The sequence below is a fragment of the Pungitius pungitius genome, unplaced genomic scaffold (assembly GCF_949316345.1).
Source record: "Pungitius pungitius unplaced genomic scaffold, fPunPun2.1 scaffold_81, whole genome shotgun sequence".
NCBI classification, from domain to species: domain Eukaryota; kingdom Metazoa; phylum Chordata; class Actinopteri; order Perciformes; family Gasterosteidae; genus Pungitius; species Pungitius pungitius.
The window spans coordinates 10001-33330 of NW_026909827.1; the positions used below are offsets into that span (position 1 = coordinate 10001).

General features: G+C 55.7%; 1 protein-coding gene across 1 annotated transcript in view; it reads left to right on the forward strand.

Annotated features, from left to right (window-relative positions):
• The window catches only part of LOC119213303 (BAH and coiled-coil domain-containing protein 1), a 24896-nt gene extending 3829 nt beyond the window's left edge, over positions 1-21067 (forward strand). The window contains exons 4-26 of the mRNA XM_062560395.1: positions 121-2055; positions 2403-2514; positions 3041-3234; positions 3773-3913; positions 4856-5064; positions 5160-5538; positions 6143-6964; positions 9191-9357; positions 9983-10119; positions 10335-10463; positions 12333-12402; positions 12503-12809; positions 13532-13705; positions 13810-14018; positions 14830-15019; positions 15242-15359; positions 15481-15556; positions 15656-15764; positions 15863-15979; positions 16070-16207; positions 16621-17999; positions 18376-18612; positions 19022-21067. Coding sequence (XP_062416379.1) covers positions 121-2055; positions 2403-2514; positions 3041-3234; positions 3773-3913; positions 4856-5064; positions 5160-5538; positions 6143-6964; positions 9191-9357; positions 9983-10119; positions 10335-10463; positions 12333-12402; positions 12503-12809; positions 13532-13705; positions 13810-14018; positions 14830-15019; positions 15242-15359; positions 15481-15556; positions 15656-15764; positions 15863-15979; positions 16070-16207; positions 16621-17999; positions 18376-18612; positions 19022-19234 — 7562 coding nt within the window. The 3' untranslated portion in view covers positions 19235-21067. The remainder of the gene's footprint in view (positions 1-120; positions 2056-2402; positions 2515-3040; positions 3235-3772; positions 3914-4855; positions 5065-5159; positions 5539-6142; positions 6965-9190; positions 9358-9982; positions 10120-10334; positions 10464-12332; positions 12403-12502; positions 12810-13531; positions 13706-13809; positions 14019-14829; positions 15020-15241; positions 15360-15480; positions 15557-15655; positions 15765-15862; positions 15980-16069; positions 16208-16620; positions 18000-18375; positions 18613-19021) is intronic.
• Positions 21068-23330: the final 2263 nt, after the last annotated feature.

Below are 23330 nucleotides of genomic sequence, written 5' to 3' on the forward strand. Positions count from 1 at the left end.
GTGTGTGTGAAAAAATAAGCTTTATATTTCCCAGACTTTTTCAAGTCGTGTGGTGATTTGAATCAAACTTCATCAAAGTGATGCTGTTTCTTCACTTTGCTTCTTCTCCTCGTCCTCCAGATCACTTCTACCTGAGGGGCCTTCCTCCCCAGGCGCCTCTGCTCTCCACCACCCACGGCCTCCCCCCGCTGTCCAGGACCGCCCCGGGCCCCTCGCTGGGCTCCACCGGGCGAGAGACGGACAGCGGGGGGGGCGGGAAGAGCGGCAAAGACGCGGGCGAGAAAGGGGCGGCGGCGAAGGCGAAGGAGCGCGCGAGCAGCAAGGAGCGCCACCAGGAGAGCAAAGAGAAGCTTCATCATCATCATCATCATCATCCTCACCACCACCACCAAGCTTACCCCCACCCTCACCACGCCCTCCCCCCCCACCCCCCGCCACAGGGCCGGGAGGAGGACCTCAGGCACAAGGAGCAGCGGAACAGCGACTCGGCCAACCAGGAGACCCGACAGACCAGTGCCTGCAAACTGCCCGCCGCTTCGGTAGCGGAGGCCGCCCCCGCGGGCAAGGGGGGGGCACCGAGCAGCTGCAATGGCGGCGGGGTCGGCAGAGCTCCGTCGGGCGGAGGCAGGCGGTGCTCCAGAGACGGAGCCATAAACGGGGAGATGAGAATCAGCGAGTCCTCCGCTCCTTCCAGTGAATGTATGAGAAGAGGCGCGGCCAGCGCGGCGGCCATCTTGGCTCCCCCCAGCCCCCACGCCGGGGCCTCCTACTCCATGCCCCCCCCGCCTCCTCCTCCGCCGCCGCCGCCGCCTCCGCACGCTTTGCAAATGGGCTCCACGGTGGCGGGAGGGTGGCTGCACCACGCGCACCACCACCCTCACCCCGAGTTCTACTGTCCCCCGGCCCCTCTCACCCTGACACCCTCCAAAGAACCGGCGCCCGTCCCCGGGGGGGCCGGCAGGGAGGCGAGACTAACTTACGTGCCCTCGGTCGGGCCGCTAGGAGACCCGGCCGCCGCCGAATGTCGAGGAGCAGCAGGAGGAGGGGGGGGAGGCAGGAAGTCAGACGATAGAAGTGGAGAAGGATCGTATGACCACTTCAGCCAAATTAGTGTTTGCCAAAAGAAGGACAAATCACAGCAGCAGCAGCTGGGATTTGGCAAAGCGGACAAACCCCCCGACTGGAGCCAGCAGAACTTCCACAGAACCGCCTCCAGCGCGAGCCCCCGGCCCGAGCTGCGCCCCTGCAGCCTGGACAAGCCGCCGCCGCCCCTCAGAGACGTGGAGGTGGTGGACGACGTCTACGAGGCCCAGGGGACGCAGCTCGGGCCCAAGAGCGGCCCGGACGCCGGCACCCCCCCACCGAGGGACTGCTCCCGCTCGGGTCCTCCCCCCGAGGGAGGGAGGGTGGGCTCGGGGACGGCGTCGCAGCGGGAGGGACAAAAGGTGGCCAGGATACGGCACCAGCAGCACAGCAGCCACGGGGCAAACCCGGACGAGAGGGGGAGGGACAGAGGTCACGCGGTGCCTTCCTGGGGCGGCCGAGGGGGCCACCAAGAGGACCAGAGGAAAAGCTCCCAGCATGCACCAGTGAGAGGGCTCAGCGTCAGAGCTCCACACAGCGACCGCAACCAGCCCCCCCCTCACCCTCCGTCCCACTCCTCGTCGCTCACCGCCGAGGGCGGGGGCGGCGCCATGAAGAGCCTAATGAACTACAGCTCCCAGCAGCCTCTCCTGCTGCCGCAGCGGGGGCCCTTCGGCAACCTGGGGGGGCTCAAGCAGGGCGCAGAGAGATCAGAGAAGGGGGAGCGCGGAGGAGCCAAAAGCAACCCTGCCCTGCAAGAGCCCCCCAAACAATCGCTCCTCCCTCGCCGGGGCTCCACTAACGAGGGAGAAAGGGGGGACAGAGGCGGGAAGGAGGCCGGGGAGGCAGGTGAGGGGGAGGTGCGACAGCCTCCTGTGGGTATTGCGGTTGCGGTAGCCAGGCCCCCCCATCGTTCCCCAGACAACACCCCTGGACACAGCAGACAGGGCCGGCTGCTGCCCAGCATGAAAGGTCAGACATCATTACCGCTCCTTGTGCTGGAAGTCAACTCGTGCTGTTTCTGTGCTCTCGGCCACATTAAAAAGGGAAAGAAGTCCATGATTTAACACTCCAGCACATTTATTGGTGTTGTACAGTCACGTTTCTTGGTCCTTTTTGACGTTTACTGGGGACTTGTTACATATGATTAACTGGCCAAACCTGGCAGAGAAGCTTTAAGCATGTCGGACCTCTAGACTGAAAACATGGAGGGAGAAGGTCGGGCGGAGGTTCTGACCCCGCGCGGATGTCTCATTGTGTGCGCAAACGTCTGCAGGCAGACCCTTCTTTTGACGCTTTGACTGTCCCCCACGATGCAGGGGTGTCGCGCCACGTGTACTCTCTGGGCCGCGAGGCGGAGGAGAGGAAGAGGATGACGGAGGAACAGATTAGCCTTCATCACTTGGACAGAGAGAGAGAAATGATCATCAGGTACACGCGTCGAAACACACACACCCCCCCCAACACCAGTGACCACATTGTGGCGTCTGCTCGTCTCTGCCTCTCATCTGATAAGCTGCAGTTCCTTTATTCTCGGTCCGGGTCTGAGGTTCAGATTCTCTTTTCTCTCATCTTCTCGCTCCTTTTACTCTTCTCACCCTTTGATGTGGTATCTCCGTACCCCCCCCCCCCCCCTCGCTCTCTCTTTCTTCCCCTTTCTCTCTAAGATGAGACGTAGTGCATTAATGTTACAGGGACTAATGCGGATGTCTCTGAAGTATCAGGCTTATTATGTAGTCATATTAAGGGGAGAAAACATATAATGAGAACTCATAGAGCAGGCACACCATGATGGCTGCTCCTTTTGCCGTCACATTTCCTTTTCTCCATGATCATAATGGTAGTGGTGGTAATGAAGATGACAAGGATGAAGATAATGGTCATAATGATGGTGATGATGATGATGGTGACAATAAGAGGGATAATAAAGTTCACCCCCCATCTACCGCCGCAACAGGGAAAACAAGGACCGCGTGGAGTTCGCCAGGATCCACCCGTCTAGCAGTTGCCACGGTGACCTGACCTCTCACCTCTTGGTCCCCGGAGGGGCCAGTAGGTTAGGGGTGGACCCTTCTGCACATGCTCACCCGGCCCACCACCACTGGATGCAGAGGACAGGAAGTCCCTCCCTCTGGATGGGGCATTCGTACGGTGAGTGTGAGCAGTCGCGTGGTGTCTCTTCTTCCAGAGTCACATGGCTTCTTATTGTTCGGTTGAGATCCAGCGGATTATCGTCATGTTGCTGTTTGGGTTCTTTGTCTTTTTTTTTTTTTCTTCTTTTCATCTATTTGTTGGAAATGTTATCTTGAGATAAAATGATTACAACATTAAATATAAAAAATATCTGTCAAGGCTATAGGTTGAATAATAGTTGCATGATATAAATGAGCGACAGAGACCGAATTTAATGAATCAAAAATGTAGAAGAGACAAAACGTCTCATGCAAAGAGAATTAAAGAGTTCAACGCCAAACAATGCATTGATGAAATAAAGTATGATTTGATTGAAACTCCACATAGGCCTTTATGCATACACCAGAACACTCTTTGCATAAATGTCAGAAGAGCACCAGTAAGAAATTTGTTTGTGAAGATCTACCCTCCTGCACATTGTTTTTTTTTTTGTAGTAAAATGAGTATTTAAATGTCGCCCTCATTTGACTGCGTTGTGCGCGTGTCGTTATTCCAGGTCTGGGCCACGTGGGGATGAGCCCCGGCTTCCCCCCCGGGCTGCCCGGCGCTCTGCAGCCCTGCCTGGGGTCGCTCACCCAAGACCCCAACTCCCCGCTGGTGGTCCTTCCTACAGAGGCCGGGCCTCATCACCACCTCGGTACGCCACACACACACACACACACACACACACACACACACACACACTCCCTCTGCACAGTCCTTCCTTCTCTCCATCCGTACCATCGGAGCCGCTGCCATTCCTCTCCCGCTTTTAGTATCATTGGCTAATCATAATATAATGCTCAACTAAGCCCCCCTGTCAGTGGGACCGTGTTTTATGGCTTCGTTAATGGGAGCAGCGATTCCATTGCCCCCCCCCTGCATGTGCCCGGCATTATGCAAACCGCTGTAACTGGCGTTTGTCTCCCTCGCAGTGGAGCGCTGGACTGTGTGCGTGTGTGTGTGTGCGTGTGTGTGTGTGTGTGTCACTCTACAGTTAGTTGTGCTCATGTCTGGAACGTCATGAGACATTGCTCAGTGTCAAAGGTTGTTCGGTACATCGCAGCCTTTGCCAGAGAGAGAAAGGAGTTTTGTGTGTCTGTGCGATGTGTGTGTGTGTGTGTGTGTGTGTGCGCGCGTGCACGTCAACCCTGCTTTGCAAACAGGCTGTGAAATTTAATTATCTCCCGCCTCCCTTTGCCTCGCTCCCTGGGAGTTCCTGCAGAGAGGGGAAGTGCATCCACTGAACCCTTCCCCTGGGAAACATTAGCCCACTCAGGCTAATCTCACAGAACAAAGGTTCCCAGCGACAAGGCAGCCAAGGAGGGAAGTGTGTGTGTGTGTGTCTAAATTCATATGTGGCCAGGATGTGGCTTTGAAGAACACCATCGTTAGACCCAGAACGAGCTAAAGTAGGTGAATGGATGATGTGAAGCATGAACTAAGGCCAGCTCGTTCACGGGAGCAGTTCAACACTCCATTGGCTTTAATTCAAAGGTTATTTCTGTATTTCTCATTCATTTTCCAACAGGAAGGTCTTACTTTTCTATTTTTCAAATCCAATGTTAAGGAATCCTTTCTTTGTGTTTTTCCTGCTCAGACGTTCTGGAGCAGTCAGGTCTGTGGCCCCCTGTATACGGAGGCAGGGGCCCCCCTTCTCATCTGCAGCATCACTCCGTCTACTCCCGCTCCTCATTCCTCCGGCAGCAGGAGCTGTACGCCCTGCAGCATCAGCATCAGCAGCAGCATCATCAGCAGCAGCAGCAGCAGCGAGCAATGGAGCACATGCAGCGGCACACCTTAGGACAGGTACCGACTCCCACGTGACCCCGGAACCGTTGAGCTGACCTTAGACACACATGGCAGAGTAAGCCACACATTTCCCCCTTTTTTCATTTCCACAGAGAAAACACGACGAGCACGCCATCACCATCGAGGACGCTTCTCACGAGTCCTCCGCCTCCGGAACGCCCCCCTCTTCATCCTCTTCTTCGTTCGGCACCTCCCCTCACACGGCCAAGCCTTTCTCCCACGCCCTGCCCTCGCCCAAGACGCCGTCCCCGGGGGCGTGCCCCGGCAGCCGCCGCTCGCCCTGCTACCACTCGCCGTCCGGGCGGCCCCACCCGCCGAACCCTCTGACCCCGGCGCCCAGCCCGGCGGCGGCCGCGCCGCGCTCCCCGGCGCTCAGCCCGGCTCCCTCGCACCTCTCCAAGGGGCTGGAGAGGAGCAACGAGAGGGGGGAGGGACAGCCGCCGCAGGACTACCCACAATCCCTGGAGCCAGGTGGGTGGGGGGGGGGGGGTTGAAGGAAATTGCAGAAACAGTTTGAAGCGTGGCTGATCCCTCGCTCAGTGTGTGTGTGTGCTAGTGCGGGTCAGCCATTAAGGTCAGACAACGCGCATGGGCACTCGGTGTGTGTGTGTGTGTGTGTGTGTGTGTGTCTGTGTGCGTGTGACCTCCCTGCGTGCATGTGTGCGCGCGTGTCACCAGAGGTCAGTGAAATCTTCAGCCCTCCTTATCCTCCAGAGGTCCTTGAGAAGTGAAGGCGGAAGGATACGCGTCCGTCTGGCCGTGGTGTCAGGCGGCGGAGGGATACCATCAATAACACCAGTGCAGGGGGTGACAGGGCCGGCGCTGCAATCACAGGGAAGCGGCAGGGTGTCATCAATATGCCACATAGATCCACACACACACACACACACACACACACACACTCACATGCTGTCAGTGTATTATGTCAACTGTAATCACATGCTTCATCCCGTCTGCGTGAACATGGCGGTGGGTTTCAGAGGGAAAGCAGTGGGACTCTCTCTCTGCGCCTGGGAACAGATTTTAAGTGCAGTTTGTCAGAAGACGGGTTTTGACCTCTCTCTCCTCTCTCCAGACCTGCCACCAGTCTACGCCTACCCTTCCATCACCCCGGGCTTCAAGGCCGCTCCCTCGCCTCCGGAAGCCCGATTGGCCGAGCCGGCCATGGTGGAGGCGGGGCCGGCGGAGCCCGAGTCCGAGGCGCTCCCACTCTCCCTCCACGCCAGAGGAGAAGAGGAGGAGGAGGAGGAAGAGGAGGGGAGAACCGTGGAATGCCAGGTCGGAGGCGCGGAGGAAGGGAAGGTGGAACAGTGGGGGGGGCAGAAAGGACGCGCCGAGCGCCAGTGGCAGATTTCCGGATCGCCGCCATGCCCCCCCCCAACGGCGCCACCGGATCCCGCGTGCACGGCCCTGCAAGGAGAGCTCTCCCCGGGCCAGAAGGTCAACCTGGTAGAGCCCCAGCCATCCAAAGAGCAGGTGGACGCCGGGGCGCATGTGGGACAGACAATTGGGCCTGAACCCACAGAATGTACTGTCTCGGCGTGCGAGGAGGACGTGGACAAAGACGAAGCGAATGTAGAGGTGGTCGGGGACGAGGAGGCGATTGGGACGAGACCGGGCGAAGGCCTGGTGGGACCGGACTGCGGACCCCCCGCTCCCTCCTGGTGCCCGGACCCCGTCGGACCTCCCGCGGCGAGCACGGCGGCGCAGCTCCAAGGGGCCTACATGTGGAGCCTGGAGCTCCTCATCGCCGCGGCTCTGTGCGCCACCAAAGATGCCTTGAACCCGCCGGCCGCCGCCGCCGTCGTCCGGGCCCCGAGCCCCCCGCCACACCGCGGGATGGAGATCCTGGGAGAACTCGCCGAGCTGGAGCTCCAGCAGAGGAGCAGAGGGAAGGGTGAGTAAAAGGCCTCCAGTAATTAGCTGCGTCCTTTTCTTTTATCGTCTCGTTGCAATAAAACAGAAAAACAATGAAAATCAAATTAAGGAATAACTACAAAAGAAATAGCCCTGTTTTTTTTTTTTTTCACACACACACACACACACACACACACAAAGAAAGAAGTGGACAGAGATAATGATCTGGGAGACGTATGCAACCCAGATGTGGAGCCACAGCACACACTCACAGACACACACTATGCTCTCTGCTACAGACCTTATTCTTCCCTTTGGGGAGGGTTTCTGTGTGTGTGTCAGTTTTTTGTGCGTTTTAGGGGGACACGGAGATGGACAACAACCTGAGCTTCACACACACACACACACACACTGTGTCCCCGGGCTCTGGCGTCTTGCTTGGCTAATTAGACCCCTTCCTTTCAAACACTTCTCTGTAAGCGCTCCTGTTCTGCTCTCGTCCCTCTGAGAGAAAGTGTTTTTATTTATGCCAGTATCCGTGTGTGTGTGTGTGTGTGTAAGCTGTTAAGTAATCCCAGATGAGTCCCTGCTCTCAGTCTGTGTGTCTCTCCAGCGCCCCCCCCCCCCCCCCCCCTTTCCTTTGTCACCCCCCCTCACCTGCTTCTTCTTCTTTCTTTTTTTTACCAATGTAATCTTGTGTGTAAATCCTGCCTCTGAGAGCCTTGTCGACAGAATTAATAAGTGTAAAAATCGTAAGTCGCTCGCTCTGCAGCCGTCTCCCGGCGTGCGAGATGCAGAGTGTGCGTTTGTTTACACGTCGGCGCAGCGTGCGTAATAGGTGTGAAATCAATAAGTCCTGTCGCGGCGTGGAAGTCGCGCTCGCCAAATTGCGAGACATTTATTTTAAAAAAGAAAACCCGCCCCCCCCCTCCGCTCTGCACGGAATGTCATTGACGCGGCGGGCTGGCGTTTTTTGTCGTCACGGGGTGCGTTGTGGGAGATGAAACGCGCCCCGGAGCCGATGCCTTCGCTGCTCCTCGCCGCTGAAGGGCCGAAGTCACAGAGCGAGGAATCAGGGGGAGCTTCTGCGTAAATTAGCACCGTCGCTCCCATCCCAGCTGCTGGTGCCCCGCCCATTAGCTGCTGCTCATTGCCCCCCCCCCACGATAACACGTGGCCCCCCCCCCCCCCATCCATCCGCGCGGCGGCGCAAAGAGGTGTGCGAGTGTGCCGGAAGGCTTCCATCGATCGTGGCCACCTCCCGGGATACTAAACCAGGCGCGTGGTGATGTCAGCGGTGATGTCACCACTGTCAGGGTAATCGGAGCGTGCCATTGGCTCGGAGGTCTGACAGACGAGACGGCGTTGACCTCAAACGTCTCTCTCTCTCCCTCTGCGCCTCTCCCTCAGCGGTTAGCTGTCGATCTCACATTCGCGCTCTCGTCTTTCTGAAGTCCTGCTTCACGGATGAAGACTCCATCCTCCTCCTCCTCCTCCTCCTCCTCCTCCTCCTCTGTTTACTGCATCTCCCTCCTCTGTCTCCTTGGCTCACACACACGCAGGTTGTTAATAACCTCAGATGTCAGTGGATAGGTCTGGCTGCTCTAGTGCACAGCATGAGAGTAATCCAGGAAAACCTCAGCCTCCTCTCCTCCTCTTCCCTCCTCTCCTCTCCTCCTCTTCCCTTCCCTCCTCTCCTCTCCTCTCGCCTCCTCTCTTCTCCTCGAAGGGGAAATTGGATTCTGTCCATGTCCATAATGAGGAGATGTAGGAGAATAAATAGATAGCTCAATAAACACTTTGCCTCTTATTGCTTCTCCTCCCCTTTACTCCCCATCCTCTCCTTTATGCTCACCGCCCTCCTCCTCCTCCTTCTCCTCCTGCTTTTCCTTCTCTCTAATTCTCTCCCTCACGCACTCATGCAGTTTGCTCGTGTCTGCGCAGCTCAGCGAAAACGTAGAAGGTGCGTGTGCGTGATCAGAACGCGCGTGTGTGTTATCTGCACAGGTGTGTGTGTGTGTGTGTGTGTGTGTGTGTGTGTGTGTGTGTGCGCGCGTCTCATGAATATTCTGTTTCATCTGCTGTGACAGTGACGGCGTTAATGGCAGATGTAGCCGTGCTTTTCCCCCTCGTGTGCGTGTCTGTGTGCGTGTACGATGAAGCGGGAGCACCGACGCACACCGAATAAACCATAAATATAAACACCACGTTTTCCACGCCGCCGCGGCGAAGCGCTTTGAACCCGAAACTATGCGTCTGCGTGCAGGTGAGGACACGCTGACCTTCGACCTCCACAGCCTGGCGACGCTGGCAGCCGCCCGCGCCCTGGAGGTGGGGGGAGGGGTCGTCGGCGCGGGGGCGGACCAGCAGTGTCCAATCAGGAAGAGGCTCAACCTGCGCAGGAAGTGCAGCTGGACTCCTCGCCACGAGCCGGTGAGGCTTCGCTCATTCGGTGAAACGCACCTCGTTTGTTGGTTTTTTTACTAAACTGATAAAAAACAAAGACGCCACTGGGAGTTGGTTGTCTTGTTATTTTATTGTTATTTATTTTATCTTATAATTTTATTACAATTTTCCAAAGCACTTCATCCTCAGTGAGGCACCATCCATGCAAACACGTTAGTGTGTAGCAGCACCTTTAAGGGACGCGAGTTTTTTGTGTCGTTAATTAATACGTTTTTACAAAATGTGATTCCATCATATTACCATTAAAAAAACACACTTATAATTAAGTTAAATTGTTGTAAGTCCTGCCCCGGCGTGATTCTTTCTCTTCTTTAAATAGTCCCAGAAATACAGCTGGCAACAAACAAAACAATACAAAAATAGTCTTTATCTTTTGTCCCTTTTCTCTGTGGATGCTTATTATGCATCACGTGTGCGATAGTTTCACACAAAGCTCCCATTTCCCAGAATTCCTTTCCTCATACATTTCTGCATTGAGCTTATATCCAAATAATCACAAAGCCGCCCGTACACAAGCTGGACTGTGTGTTCAGCATTGAAATCCTCCTGCTCTGTGTGTGTGTGTGTGTGTGTGTGTGGGGGGGGGGGTCAGGTGGGCCCAGTGAAGGGCTCCATGGAGACGATGGGAGGGGAGGAGCTGTCCATGCGCGTCCAGCTGGCTGAGCTGCAGCGCCGATACAAAGAGAAACAGAGAGAACTGGCCAAGCTACAGAGGAAACACGACCACCAGTGAGCAGAGACACACACACACACACACACACACACAAAAACACGCACACAAAAACACACACACACACACACACACTGCTTTGTGGTCAAAATGAAGTCGTGCATTCCAACATTCACACCTCTTGCTGCTCACACCTCATAACGCAGTTTGACCTGCTGTCCGGACGTCATCTTTGATCTCTCTCCCTCTCGCCCCCCCCACCCCCTCCTTGCAGGAAAGAGGAGACGTCTCGAAGCCCTGCCCGCCGGGGGCCCGGCCGCCCCCGCAAGCGCAGGTCCGCCCCCGGCCCAGCTGCTGCTGCTGCTGCTGCTGCCGCCGCCGCGGAGAGCTCCAAGAGATTCAGGTCAGTTCCTGCGCCGCGGCGTCCGCGATAATCAGTGTGATTGGCGAGCGGCGCTCATTCATCCTGATTTCTGTTTGTGTTCCCGGTGAAAGGCGCGGCTGATTTTCAAGAAGTTTCGTCTTCAGCTGAATTGATTCAAATGCTCCACAGCTGATGATTTGCTTGATTGGGCCTTGGGCGCACACACACACACACACACACACACACACACACACTCGCTGTAAGCTAGGTGTGGTTTTTAAACGGGAGAAGCTAATGGAGATGAGACCTTCATTAATCCCCATTAATCACTTTGAATCATATTTATCACTGGCATTGATTATGTCCTGATTCCCTGTGGACCTCCAGCGTGTTTTAATGCAGCCGGACACAGGCCTGATGTTCAGTTATTACAGCGATAAACGCCGCCGCACCGCACAGCCTCGCCTTATTTAACACCCGCAACGTGCAACACACTCACAGAGATAAATGTGTTTTCTCATGCTGCCCCGCCCCTGGTAGCATGCGCCCCCCCCCCCCCCCCCCCTCGCCTCGATGAAATGATTAGAGGAGCTCAGGGTTTGTCACGGTAACCATGATTGGGACGCGCTGATGAAAGTGACAATAAGAGGCTTCTCACACACACACACACACACACACACACACACACACGCAGACGGAGGTTGTTTAATTAGCTGGTGACGACGTGCCTCAGCAGCATTCCTCCCCTCGTTGTTCAGCCTTCATCTTCAGAGAGAGTTGCGGGTCGAAGTGAAACCGTCACGTTTTCCAAACCCGATCCCTCTTGATAGCAGCGTTTGGGCCAAAATGAACACGTGAGCGTCGTTTGTTGCAGCCATTGTTGTGTGTGTTGTATTGTGTGTGGTATCACCCGAAAGGAGGAGGCCCTCCATCCCAGAGGTGTCACGCTCCTCCACCACTTTACTCCCATTCATCCGCCTGCATTCTGGAGCATTAGGAGATTTAAAGAGGAAAGCTGTTGGAAAATAAGGCTTTTGTCCAACATGTAATGTGATTGCATTTACTCTGGTAAAGATGTGGCATGAGGTCAGAGGTCAGGCGGGGGAGGGATGCCACAGACAGTTTGATTGATCGATGGACAGATCTTTAAGATTTAGATAAATAGATATTGTCCTTTCTTTTTTTCCGTCCACTCCTTTCCTCTCCTCTCTCCTTTCCTCTCCCCTCCTTTCCTACCTTTCCTCTCCTGTGTCCTCTCCTGGGAGCGGAGATGCTGAGAGCAAAGCCTTCCCTCTGTGGGAATATAGGATTCACCTGCCTCAGACACCAGCTGTTAACAGAGTGTCTGTGTGTGTGTGTGTGTGTGTGTGTGTGTGTGTGTGTGTGTGTGTGGTGTGAGAGCGCTTGCATACAATGAAGGAATGAAGGCGAGGGAGAGAGGGAGGAAGGGAGGAAGGGAGGAAGGGAGGAGTAGTGTTCAATAGAGGTTAGTGTTTATCGATCGAGCCCCGAAGCTCCGGTCAACGGACAGACTCCCCCGAGACTGCTTCATCTCTCTCTCTGTCTCCCTCCCTTCCCCCTCAAACACTCTCCTCCTTCCCCCCCCCCCCCCCCCCCGCCCCTCCCCTCCCCAGCCCCACACTGCTCTGATTCCGCTGCGATTCAGCGCAGTTTGATGTTTGCACGGTTTCTGTTTGCTGTTACACTGCGCAGACGTTGGGCTCTTACCTCATCAGAGTGATGAGACAGAGGGGGGGAGAGGGGGGGCAGCAATGAGTGAACGGGGGGGGGGGGGGGCAGCAATGAGTGAACCCAGAGGAAGGTAGAGATGCAAAGAAAATCATCTCTGAGAAGGGAAGAAATGTGCGATCGCTGTGATTCATTCTCTGCTGTGTTGTTGTTTTCTAGAGCGGCGCTGAATTCACTGGAGGAAAAAGCCCGAAAGAATCCGGGCTTCAGCGGCCTCAGCAGCGCCCAGGTCGGTCCGTCGGGCTTCTTCCCCCCCGGGGGAGGGGGGGGTGTGTGTGTGTTTGTTCCTGTTCACATCAGTTACTCATCAGCTGCTCCGTGTCCCCCAGCTGAAGCACCGAGGCCGACCCGGCGCCCTGAGCTCCAGGCCCAAGCAGAAGGCCGGGCCCCATCGCGGTGCCCCGCTCTGCAGGGGGGCCCCCGGCGAGGAGGGGGCCTCCAGCGGTCTCTTCAGACCGGGACGAAAAGTCCTCCAGCTGGACTGGGCGCTGAGCGCTCAGGCCGCCAAGGGGGGCCAGAAGCCCAAAGCGCCGCCACCGGCCACTGCAGCCAGCCGGGCCGGCCGCCGCCAGCACGGCCGCGCCGCCGAGAAACGCCGCGGCCGGGACGAGAGGAGCGGCAGCGAGAGCTCGGGAGGTGAGTGACAGCGGCGCTACGCACACGAGGGCCGGCGGCGGCGGGGGGGGGGGTGCGCTCTCACTTCCCAACCAGTCTGTCACACCGTTAAAACCGTTAACAACTTGCCCGAGGCATGCAACGCCCGCCCCCCCCCCCTCTAGACCCCTCCCTCCGGTAACGTGAGCCCGCCTGGGTCTTCCCAGACAAACAATCAGGTTCCTCCTGGTTCCTCAACAAAGACGCGACGGTCCGGTTCACCTCGATGTGTGTGTGTGTGTGTGTGCGTGTGTGTGTGTGTGTGTGTGTGTGCGTGTGTGTGTGCGTGTGTGTGTGTGTGTGTGTGTGTGTGTGTGTGTGTGCGCGTGTGTGTGCGTGTGTGTGTGTGCGCGTGTGTGTGTGTGTGTGTGTGTGTGCGTGTGTGTGTGCGGGGACGAGTGCAACGTGTTGACGAGAGCGCCGGCTCGGTGACAAGTGTGTCAGAGACGTGTCGACACCCGACAACAACCCCCCCCCCCCCCCCGGTCAGCGGCACCCAGTGTGCGTTTCCGCTGCGTTTGTGCGCCTGTGTCGGCAGCAGAAGGAACCTGTCAATCAGCCGCCTGTTCTCAATGACTCGAGTTCAGCTGGAGGAATATTGAGAGCTTTCTGTCAATATTCCTCATCAAGTGAGTCCTGGGTTCAGCTGAGAGTGTTTACACGTAGAACCACTGACTGATCGCATCAATGTCGTGATTCCACAGAGGAGGAAGAGGAAGAGGAGGAGGAGGAAGACGAGGAGGAGGAGGAGGAGGAGGAGGAGGGCGGCTACGCCAGCGGAGGCGGCGCCGGTGACATCAAGATTAGCTCATCCTCCAAAGAGGCCCCCGTGACCCCTGGTGGGATTCTGCCTTCGCACTTCAACCAGAGAGCCCGGAGTAAGAGACGCTTCCTCCCTGCCTCTGTGTCTCCTCAAGTCACCTTTGAGTCATTTTCTACAACCTCACGATGTCCTCCTCCCCCCCCCCCCCCCCCCCCCCAGGCATGAGGAGAGCGCTCCGGAGGCCGAGCCTCGCCGACACGGAGAGAGGACGTCCCGTCCAGCAGGGGGCCAAGCGGGCGTCTCTGCCCGGCTGGGGCGCGGCGTCGCCCCCGGGCTGCAGCTTGGGGGACGTCCGGGGGAGCCACGGATCCTCCAGAGAAGCGAACCGGGCCGGACAGAGCTCTCCGGCACCGGGGGTTCCGAGAAAGGTGAGGGCGGGGGATTTCTGACACTCTGTCCCATGCGGGCGTCTCTGTGTGAATGGTCAGGGGAACCCGGACAGGGTTGAATTATAGTTCTCCCCGTACGTGACACATGGTCCTGCAGTCGGGTCAGAGCCAAAGAACGGAACGTTGTAGGAGGTTCTGATCAGGAGCAGGGGGCCGCGCCACGGAACGCATGCGAGGAGGACGCGGCGCGTCTGCTCTTTGTTCCTCCACCCCGGAGTGGACAGGGTGGAGGTGAAATGTCGTATGATTATGTTCACAATGAATCGGTGCTGTCAAAGAGCTTCAGAGGCAGAAGCTTCCTGTCCTGTCACCTGGCAACCAGTAGATCACAGATGACAGGACTCCTTTACTGGAATTTACAACCCGCCGTTGTTATCGCTGTGTTTTTGCATTCGAATGGAACTTAATGAAAGACGCCCCGGGGGTTCCTCCAGTCTTTGACTCATTGTGAGGGAACGTCTAAAGAACACATATCTCCACCAACCAAAACAGTGAGGTATAAAGAAAATGAGAGACAACACACACACACACACACACACACACTTAATCTATCATAGCGTTAATTATCATGGTCTTTTCTTCAGAAAGCCTAAAAACAAGCAGGAACCCGTCCATCAGTCATCTTTGGAGATACCGGCCTTGAAACTGGTCTGGTCTCGTGTGTGTGTGTGTGTGTGTGTGTGTGTGCCTCTGGTTACTCTGGATTCAGCCACATGTACATGAATACGTGCACACAGTGAAGTGTTACCATGTGCTGCTTCCTGCCTGCTGATGTCACTTCCTGTTTCAGGCCAAGGGCCACGCAGTGAGCCGGCTCCTGCAGAGCTTTGCAGCTGACGACGACTTTCAGTTGGATGAGGAAAGCAGCTTCTCTGAGGGTGAGGACGAGGAGGAGGAGGAGGAGGAAGGGGGAGAGGAGGAGGAGGAGGAGGAGATGAAGTTGATCCACCTTCCTCCCAACATGCCTTGCAGAATCCCTGGTAGGCATTAACAGTGACACATGGAATGCAATTACACATGCAGGTTTCAAAAGGGTGTTGGAGCCTTTTCACCGACACACAAACACACACACGCACACACACACACACACCCTCCTCCTCACTCTGCAATGCAATCATCCAACCCACTCACAAATGATGCATATCGCACGCTTTATCTTCTCCGCCCATCCACCACCCCCCCCCCCCCCCCCCCCCACGCAGCCCTGCCGAACTGCGTGCTGAGCAAAGAGATGCTGGTGGACGGCCTGAAGATCCTGATCTCCAAGGAGGACGAGCTGCTGTACGCCGCCTGCGTCCAGACCCTGGACCTGCCCGACATGTGAGGCCCTTCTGCCCCCCCCCCCGCCGTCTCGCTGCAGATTGACACCACGTGGCCCCACCCTGAAATGTAAAACAAGCATTTTGGTTATTGAGGACTATGTTTTTTGACTTCTCCCCAGATTCAGCGTCGTCATCGAAGGAGAACGAGGGAACCGCCCCCGGATCTACTCGCTGGAGCAGCTCCTGCAGGAAGCCGTGAGTTCCGGTCTGCGTTGCATCGACTTACGGCTCAAACGCCGCCCCCCTCCCCTACTTTATGTTTTACAAAGCGCTCTGCGACCGTTTCCTCTCCAGGTGCTGGACGTGCGGCCCCAGAGCAAAGCCATCCTGACCGCCGGGACGCGAGTGTGTGCGTATTGGAGCGAGCGCTCTCGCTGTCTCTACCCCGGATACGTCCATCGAGGTGAGCGACAAACGCCGCCGACACACACACACACACAGACGCACACCGGTGCGTTCCGCAGCGCCTCATATGCTCCGCCCCTCTGCGTCGTGCACTAGGAGGTCCGGGTGAGGAGGAGAAGGAGGGCAGTGTGATGGTGGAGTTCGATGATGGAGACCGGGGTAGGATCTCGCTGGCCAACATCCGCCTTCTGCCACCGGGGTACCAGATCTGCTGTGAGTACGGAGAGAGAGAGGGGGGGGGGGGGGGGGACGCAGAGACAAGGGAACAGCTGACCAACCTTTGGCAAACTCTCCCCTGTGCAGGTGCGGAACCGTCTCCGGCTCTGCTGACCTCACCTGGGCACCGCGGGAGACGAGGCTCCGCCCACGAGAGGAGAGACGCGCCGGCAGACAAAGCAGCCAATGAGGAGGCAGCGGGGAGACGCCAAGAGAAAAGACCAGGTGACCCAAAAAAAAGACCATGTTTTTTGTCACCCCTTAAAAGACCCACATGAGGGTTTTAAATCATTTTAGACAGCTGCAAAGGACGTACTGGTCTCACTAGTGGACTCACTCACATTTACCTGCAGGCCAGAGGAACGAAGCCCTCATCAGAAGGTGCATCAACTTCTCCTTTATGCCGCCTATCAATTAACCTGCATGTTCCCACATCACCTGTGCTTTGACGAGGTGTCATCACTGGGGTGTTGAGCAACACGCTGCTCGTATAACTAATAACAAACTCCGGGTAACAAGCCGGAGGCAGAGACAGGTCTATCCGGTTTGAGTAAACCTACCTGGCCAGGTAGAGATCTAGGAGATCAAGGTAAAGACCCGTCGGTTCACAGTGACTATAACTCCCCTCTTTTTTTCAGTTGGCAGGCCAAAGAAAGTCCTCTCGGCGCCCGAGGCGTCCGGCGCGCCGCCCCCAGCAGCGGACCACGTGATCCAAGGCGGCGCCTCCTTGTCGAGCTGGTCGGCTCCCAGGAAGAGGCCGCCGGTGGACTTCTTCCTCTTCAACGGGACGTCTCGTAAGACCCAGAGGAGGGTACGGGAGCGAGACGCGGGGCTGTTCCATCGACCCACCTCCCACCTGCTGGCGCCCCCGATGCCCATCAAGGGCATCTTCGGCTCCCCCTTTGAGGGCGACTCGTTCAGCAGCATCGCCAACAGCTACTCCACCTTCAGGAGCTGCGGGGCCGGGCGGCCGGGCGCCACGGCGGCGCCCGCGGGGGGCCGGGACTCCTCGTCCTCCGTCGCCGCGGCGACGCTGCCCGGAGGCAAGAAGCCGGCGAGCGAATGCGACAGGAAGCAGTTCCTGGTGAAGCTCGACCACGAAGGGGTGACCTCCCCTAAAACCAAGAACGGCAAGGCCCTGCTCCGACTCGGCGCGGGCGGGGGGAAGGGAGACAAGAGCGCCGGCGCCCCCGCCGCGCCGACGGCGCCGCGGTACGTCCACCCCGGCCTGACGGGGAAGGACGGCAGGAAGGGAGGAGGGGAAAGAGACGGCGCGGGGCCCCGCCCCGAGCCCATCGCAAGGCCCGCCCCGCCCCCGAGGAAAGACCGCCTGTCAGCGGGTCTCGGGGTCCAGGGGGGGGATTTCACTGCCGACTACGCGAGCGACGCCCCCAGTTCCTACTCCGAGCTGGACGAGGAGGACGAGGACGACGCCCAGGACGCCGAGGCACCTCGAGGCGGTGCGGCGGGTGCCTCCCACCGCGGCGGGCGCTTTCTCTCCCGTCTTTCCGCCTGCTTCTCCTCGACTTCCTCCTCCTCCTCCTCCTCCGGCTCCATCTCCTCCTCCTCCTCGCTCTGCTCCTCGGACAACGACTCCTCCTACTCCTCCGACGAAGAGACCTCCTCGGTGCTGCTGCGCCGCGCTCTGCTCCAGCAGGACAAGCACAAGCACAGGCAGAGCATGACCTCCGACCCCACCGACCCCGGCTCCTCGCCGCACGGCTACGCGGCCAAAGCCGGCGCGGCCGTGTCTGGGTCAAAGGTGAGAGCCGACAGGAAGGAGTTTGTGTCCAAAGGAGGCGCGGCGGGCGGCGGCGGCGCGGCGCGGAACCAGCTGAGGAGGAAAGAGGGGGTTCCCCGGAGCCACCACGAGAGGCCGATCAAACCGGCCTCCAAGGACCCGGCGGCAGCAGCCAAGAGGCAGCGCATGTCCTCCCCCGAGCCGCTGCCTCACATGGCGGCTCCTCCGCCGCCGCCCGGGCGCCAGCTCTGGAAGTGGTCCGGCAACCCCACGCAGGTAGGTTTGTTCTTCTTACATCACATGACATGACATTAAGTCCAATAAGTGCATTTCAACCATTAGGACACCAGCTCAGTTTGTGTAACGTCGTTCTCTCGTCATCACGCGTCATCGCAGCTTAAGCAGGTCACTGATTGGTGGGTCCGTCATTGCCTCTGGTGACACGCAGCCCTCAGTATTTATGCACAATGACGACTCCATGAGGGGTTTATTAGCTTGTGAGGATCCTAGTTTCTTCACCAGCAGCATCGCCTTCGTCGGGTTCCAGAGTCGACCACACTTTTGAGGACTGGGTTTAGCAAAACAAACCCAACGAAACGAACCCTCGGCGCTGAATAAATTGACTGAGTGTTATTTTTTGCTCTGCTGACAGAGGAGAGGTCTGAAGGGCAAAGCCCGCAAGCTTTTCTACAAGGCCATCGTGAGGGGCAAGGAGGCGGTGCGCGTCGGCGACTGCGCCGTGTTCCTGTCGCCCGGCCGGCCCCAGCTGCCCTACGTGGGCCGCGTGGAGAGCCTCTGGGAGTCCTGGAGCTCCAGCATGGTGGTCAGGGTCAAGTGGTTTTACCACCCGGAGGAGACCCGCCTGGGGAAGCGACACCGCGACGGCAAGGTAAAGGCCGTGGGGGGGGGGGCGGGGGGGATTTCTAGATTGCGAATGGTCAGAAGCAAGAGAGCGTGACAGTATATTACCTTTGCTTTTTTTTATTTCCTGTTCCCATCTGATGTGAATGGTTGAACAAGCCACTCATTTCATGGCACTGTTACCATTTGCAGAAGTAAATACGTAAAGTGGCTCTTTCCTCGGCCTTGCATTTATTCTGCGAGAACAAAATAAAAAACTTAAAAAGAGCTGCGTGGTTATCACGACCGGCTGAGCGAACACAAAAGGTTCTGCAGCAACTCAAACCTCATCATGAGAAACCCCGCGGCTGAAAGGCAGAGGAGGCGCAAAAAAAGAGTCAAAGTGGCACAAAAAAAACCCAACTCATGCAGATTCCTCACCTGTCCCTCCCTCCCAGAACGCCTTGTACCAGTCGAGCCACGAGGACGAGAACGACGTGCAGACCATCTCCCACCGCTGCCAGGTGCTCAGCAGGGCCGAGTACGACCGCCTGGCGTGCGACCGGAAGCCCGGCGCCGGCGCCGCGGACGACCTCTTCTACCTGGCGGGGACCTACGAGCCGACCACGGGCCATCTGATCGGTGCGGACGGCATGGCCATCGTGTCCTAGCATACCCCCCGCCCCCCCCTCCCTCCCCCCACACCCTCCCCAAGGAGGAATATGTCGTGCACCTGACCTCTGGAGATGGCTTCGTCCAGGATGGTCCCCCAGAGAGCGGGCCGGGGACAAAGAGTTCTGACCCCGGCCCGCTGGACGGTACTGGCACTTACAGGAGGCCCCGACGGAGGCCTCCCTCTGGCTGGAGCAACACGGCTCCACCACAGAACCGAGGAGGATCCAGTCGCTCGGATGTGCTCTGGAGGGGGGGGGGGGAGCAGAGAGTTAAACCACACTGGTTTCGGAGGGTTTCCGTGGTCTTACTGGTAGTTTGACTATGACGAAGTGATTGGAAGATCCCCAACAGGACCAAAAAGCTAAAAACACTGTAGTTCGGACTGCGTGTGTGTGTGTGTGTGCGCGTGTGTGTGTGTGTGTGTGTTTGCACAGCGGCTGCGATGTCCCTGCTGTTTGGCATCCAATGAGCTCTGGGTAAATAGTGCTTTAAACATGCGCGCGTGTTTTGCACCGCGCCGGCGTCCGTGCACGCTCGCAGACGCTCCGCCTCCCGGGGACCCGACGCGCAGCGACACAACGCGACTCCTTCCCCCGTCAAGCCATACACGTCAATACCTCGCCACGGCGCCAAGACACATGTACAGGTAGTCGCATCGTGTGCTTGAAGTGTGTGTGTGTGTGTGCGCGCTTTGTACAGCATCATGTTTAATATAACATGTTGTAAATAGTATACATATATATTTGTTCTTTTTTTTGTTGCTTTATTTTGCAGAGAAGATTATTTTATTTAGATTTTGTAGGGTGGGTTCGGCGGGGGTCTGACTTCTCTCTTAATGCACTGAACGGGATCCGAGGTTTGGATTTTGGGGTCGAAATGTACAACGGATGTGAAGACGTTGTGAGGTGTGTGTGTGTGTAGAAAGGGTGGTGGGGAAATGTTTTATAAGGAAATCAGAAAAAAGGCTCTTTTTAAACGTGTCCAGATGTTTTCATCTTTATTTTTGTTTCACTGCGTTAACGTTCGAATTTGCATTTCCTGTTGGGAGCTTCCTTTTTTTTTTTTACAAATACTGGAAAAGAAACTGAGTTTCTGCTTGTTGTCTGACCCCAAAATAATCTAGTTCTTTATCTGTTTCCGCCTGTATACCTATATGAAATGTAGATATTTATCTGGCATCAAAAAGAAACATACCAAAGCACCTGTGAGTTCACGCTTCACCACATTAGAAGGAAGAATATTGTGAAAAACGACATTAAAACGTTCATCCAATCGGAGTCCGGGCCCCCTGCAATCACCCGAGTCCACAGTTCTTCTCGTTGTTCGTCCGGCGTTGCTATTGGAAACGTCGCAGCAACAATGTCTGCGCGCTGCTCAGCTGATGCACTTGAGGTAACCGTGGCAACCGGAGTGGCATCATGTGACTGTGAAGGACAATCAAAGCCAATCAATTGGACAATGTGGAGGGACAAAAAAAAAGAAAAACGTGAGGATCAAATCACAAATTACGCTTCTTGTCACTTTTATTCCTGCTTTGCCAAAAATGTATGTTTTATGTTTGCTTGTTTTCTTTGTTTACCATTGTCTTACTTTTTATGCAAGCCTCTGATGACTGTTGTCAGTGTACAGGATGTACAGGATTTTCTTTTTTTAGGACATTTTAACACTTTTTACAACGACGTTGCTGTTATACTGCTAAGCAAAAGCTTTAAAAGGAATCTAATGTGAACTAAATTTTAAAATATTAGTTTCATGGGTCTTTAATTGCTTGTTTTTCTTTAAGAAACACTGGATTCAGTTCTAACCATCATGTTTTCACATTGTTTTTTTTGTTTTTTTTCAGACCCACTGGAAAACTGCTTTGTATTGTTGAGATAGCCTACTAAAATATATTGTGTAATTTCAGTCATTCTTTGGAAATATGACTTAAATATTTCCTCATGTACAAAAGGAAAGATTATTTATCTTAATTTTATTGCCTTTTTGTGTTACATTAAAAAAAAAAAAGATTCTTAAACAACATCTTAATGGGTTTTTTTCCCGCTCGGTCTGGTTTCCATCGATACCACTGGTCTGCTGAGATAAAAACAGAAGAAAGCAGGGAGGAACCAGAAGGAGTGAAACAGAGAAGGTAAGAAGGAAAACAGGAGTGTAGGAAGTTATTTGAAACTGTAGCTGATAAGGACGCAGAAAAGGAAACGTCTCTGGACGGGAAGGATGTAGAAAAGGAAACGTCTCTGGACGGGAAGGACGTAGAAAAGGAAACGTCTCTGGACGGGAAGGACGTGGAAAAGGAAACGTCTCTGGACGGGAAGGACGTAGAAAAGGAAACGTCTCTGGACGAGAAGGACGCAGAAAAGGAAACGTCTCTGGACGGGAAGGACGCAGAAAAGGAAACGTCTCTGGACGAGAAGGACGCAGAAAAGGAAACGTCTCTGGACGGGAAGGACGTGGAAAAGGAAACGTCTCTGGACGAGAAGGACGCAGAAAAGGAAACGTCTCTGGACGGGAAGGACGTGGAAAAGGAAACGTCTCTGGACGGGAAGGACGTAGAAAAGGAAACGTCTCTGGACGAGAAGGACGCAGAAAAGGAAACGTCTCTGGACGGGAAGGACGTGGAAAAGGAAACGTCTCTGGACGAGAAGGACGTGGAAAAGGAAACGTCTCTGGACGAGAAGGACGTGGAAAAGGAAACGTCTCTGGACGGGAAGGACGCAGAAAAGGAAACGTCTCTGGACGAGAAGGACGCAGAAAAGGAAACGTCTCTGGACGTTACAAATGGAACAAGACCATTAAGGGGACAAAGACGGGATCCGCTTTCATCCTGCAAAGACTGTTTGAATCCTCACTGTGTGTGAGTGTGTGTGTGCGTGTGCATGTGTGTGTGTGTGCGTGCATGTGTGTGAGTGTGTGTCATGTGTGTGAGTGTGTGTCATGTGAGCGTTGTGCGCTGCAGGGTGTGGAGTAGCTGGGACAAACTTCCTGTGAAATATTCACACCTTGGTATCGCACTGTGAAGCGTAGCCTTTGGTGACGCGTCTTACAGACACATTAAAGTCTGGATGGAGGAATTCCTTGACCTTTGACCCCGAGTTACAGTGAGTCGCCCCCTGTGCTGCCTGTCAATACAGGAAGAGTTGACTCACAATTCTTTTCTCAAATAACCTTGCTAATGGTCCTTGGCCAAAGTTAGAAATCCCCCCCCCCCCCCCACACCCACACACCTACACACACACACACATCCAGACTCTTTGTCCGGCGTGTGTGTTTGCTTTTCTTTTGTGTTCTGCGTTTAGCTGTTTCGGCAGTTTAACTTGTTATTACAAAGATATGAAACAGTACAGCTTTCAGTGTGACCACACACACACACACACACACACACACACACACACACACACACACACTGTTGGTCTTTTACATCGGGCCCTCAATCACCCGACGCCTTCAAAACACACAGACATTAAGTGTAGCCTTTGACTGCTTATCAGCACGTTTGCATTGGGCTTATCTGGTTGACATTGTTAAACTACTTTACCCAGAATGCTGCGGGAGATAGGGGGCACAATGGGAGGCTGGGGCTGCCCTCTGGGTTAATGAGAGAGGGCTTTCACGCCGTAGGAGCAAACATGCCGCAAGTGCATTTGTGTGGGGGGTGTGTCTGTCTGTGTGTGTGTGTTTATGTGTGTGTGTTGTGTGTGCGAAGGGTCAAAGCGAGGTGTGGCAGTATTTTTACTGTAATTATTTTGTTTATTCAGGTGGAGTTTTGGGGTGGGGGAAGCCTGAGTCTGGTTGAAGCCCGATCAATATGCATGTGTGCGTGCGTGCGTGCATGCAAGTGTGCGTGTGTGTGCGTGCGTGCGTGTGTGTGTGTGTGTTATTGCATGCTTGTATTTGTGCAGCGTGTTTGTTCCTGTGTTGTGTTTCATTTGGAAAAAGAAGCTGACAGAGAGACGTGGAGCACATCCAAACAGTTCACATGTGTGTGTGTGCGCGTGTGACACAGACACTGAGAGATTGTGTGTATGTGTGTGTGTGTGTGTGGGGGGGGGAGGGGGTGTGTGTTCCAATCCAGAGAAAGCATTTAGACATAGC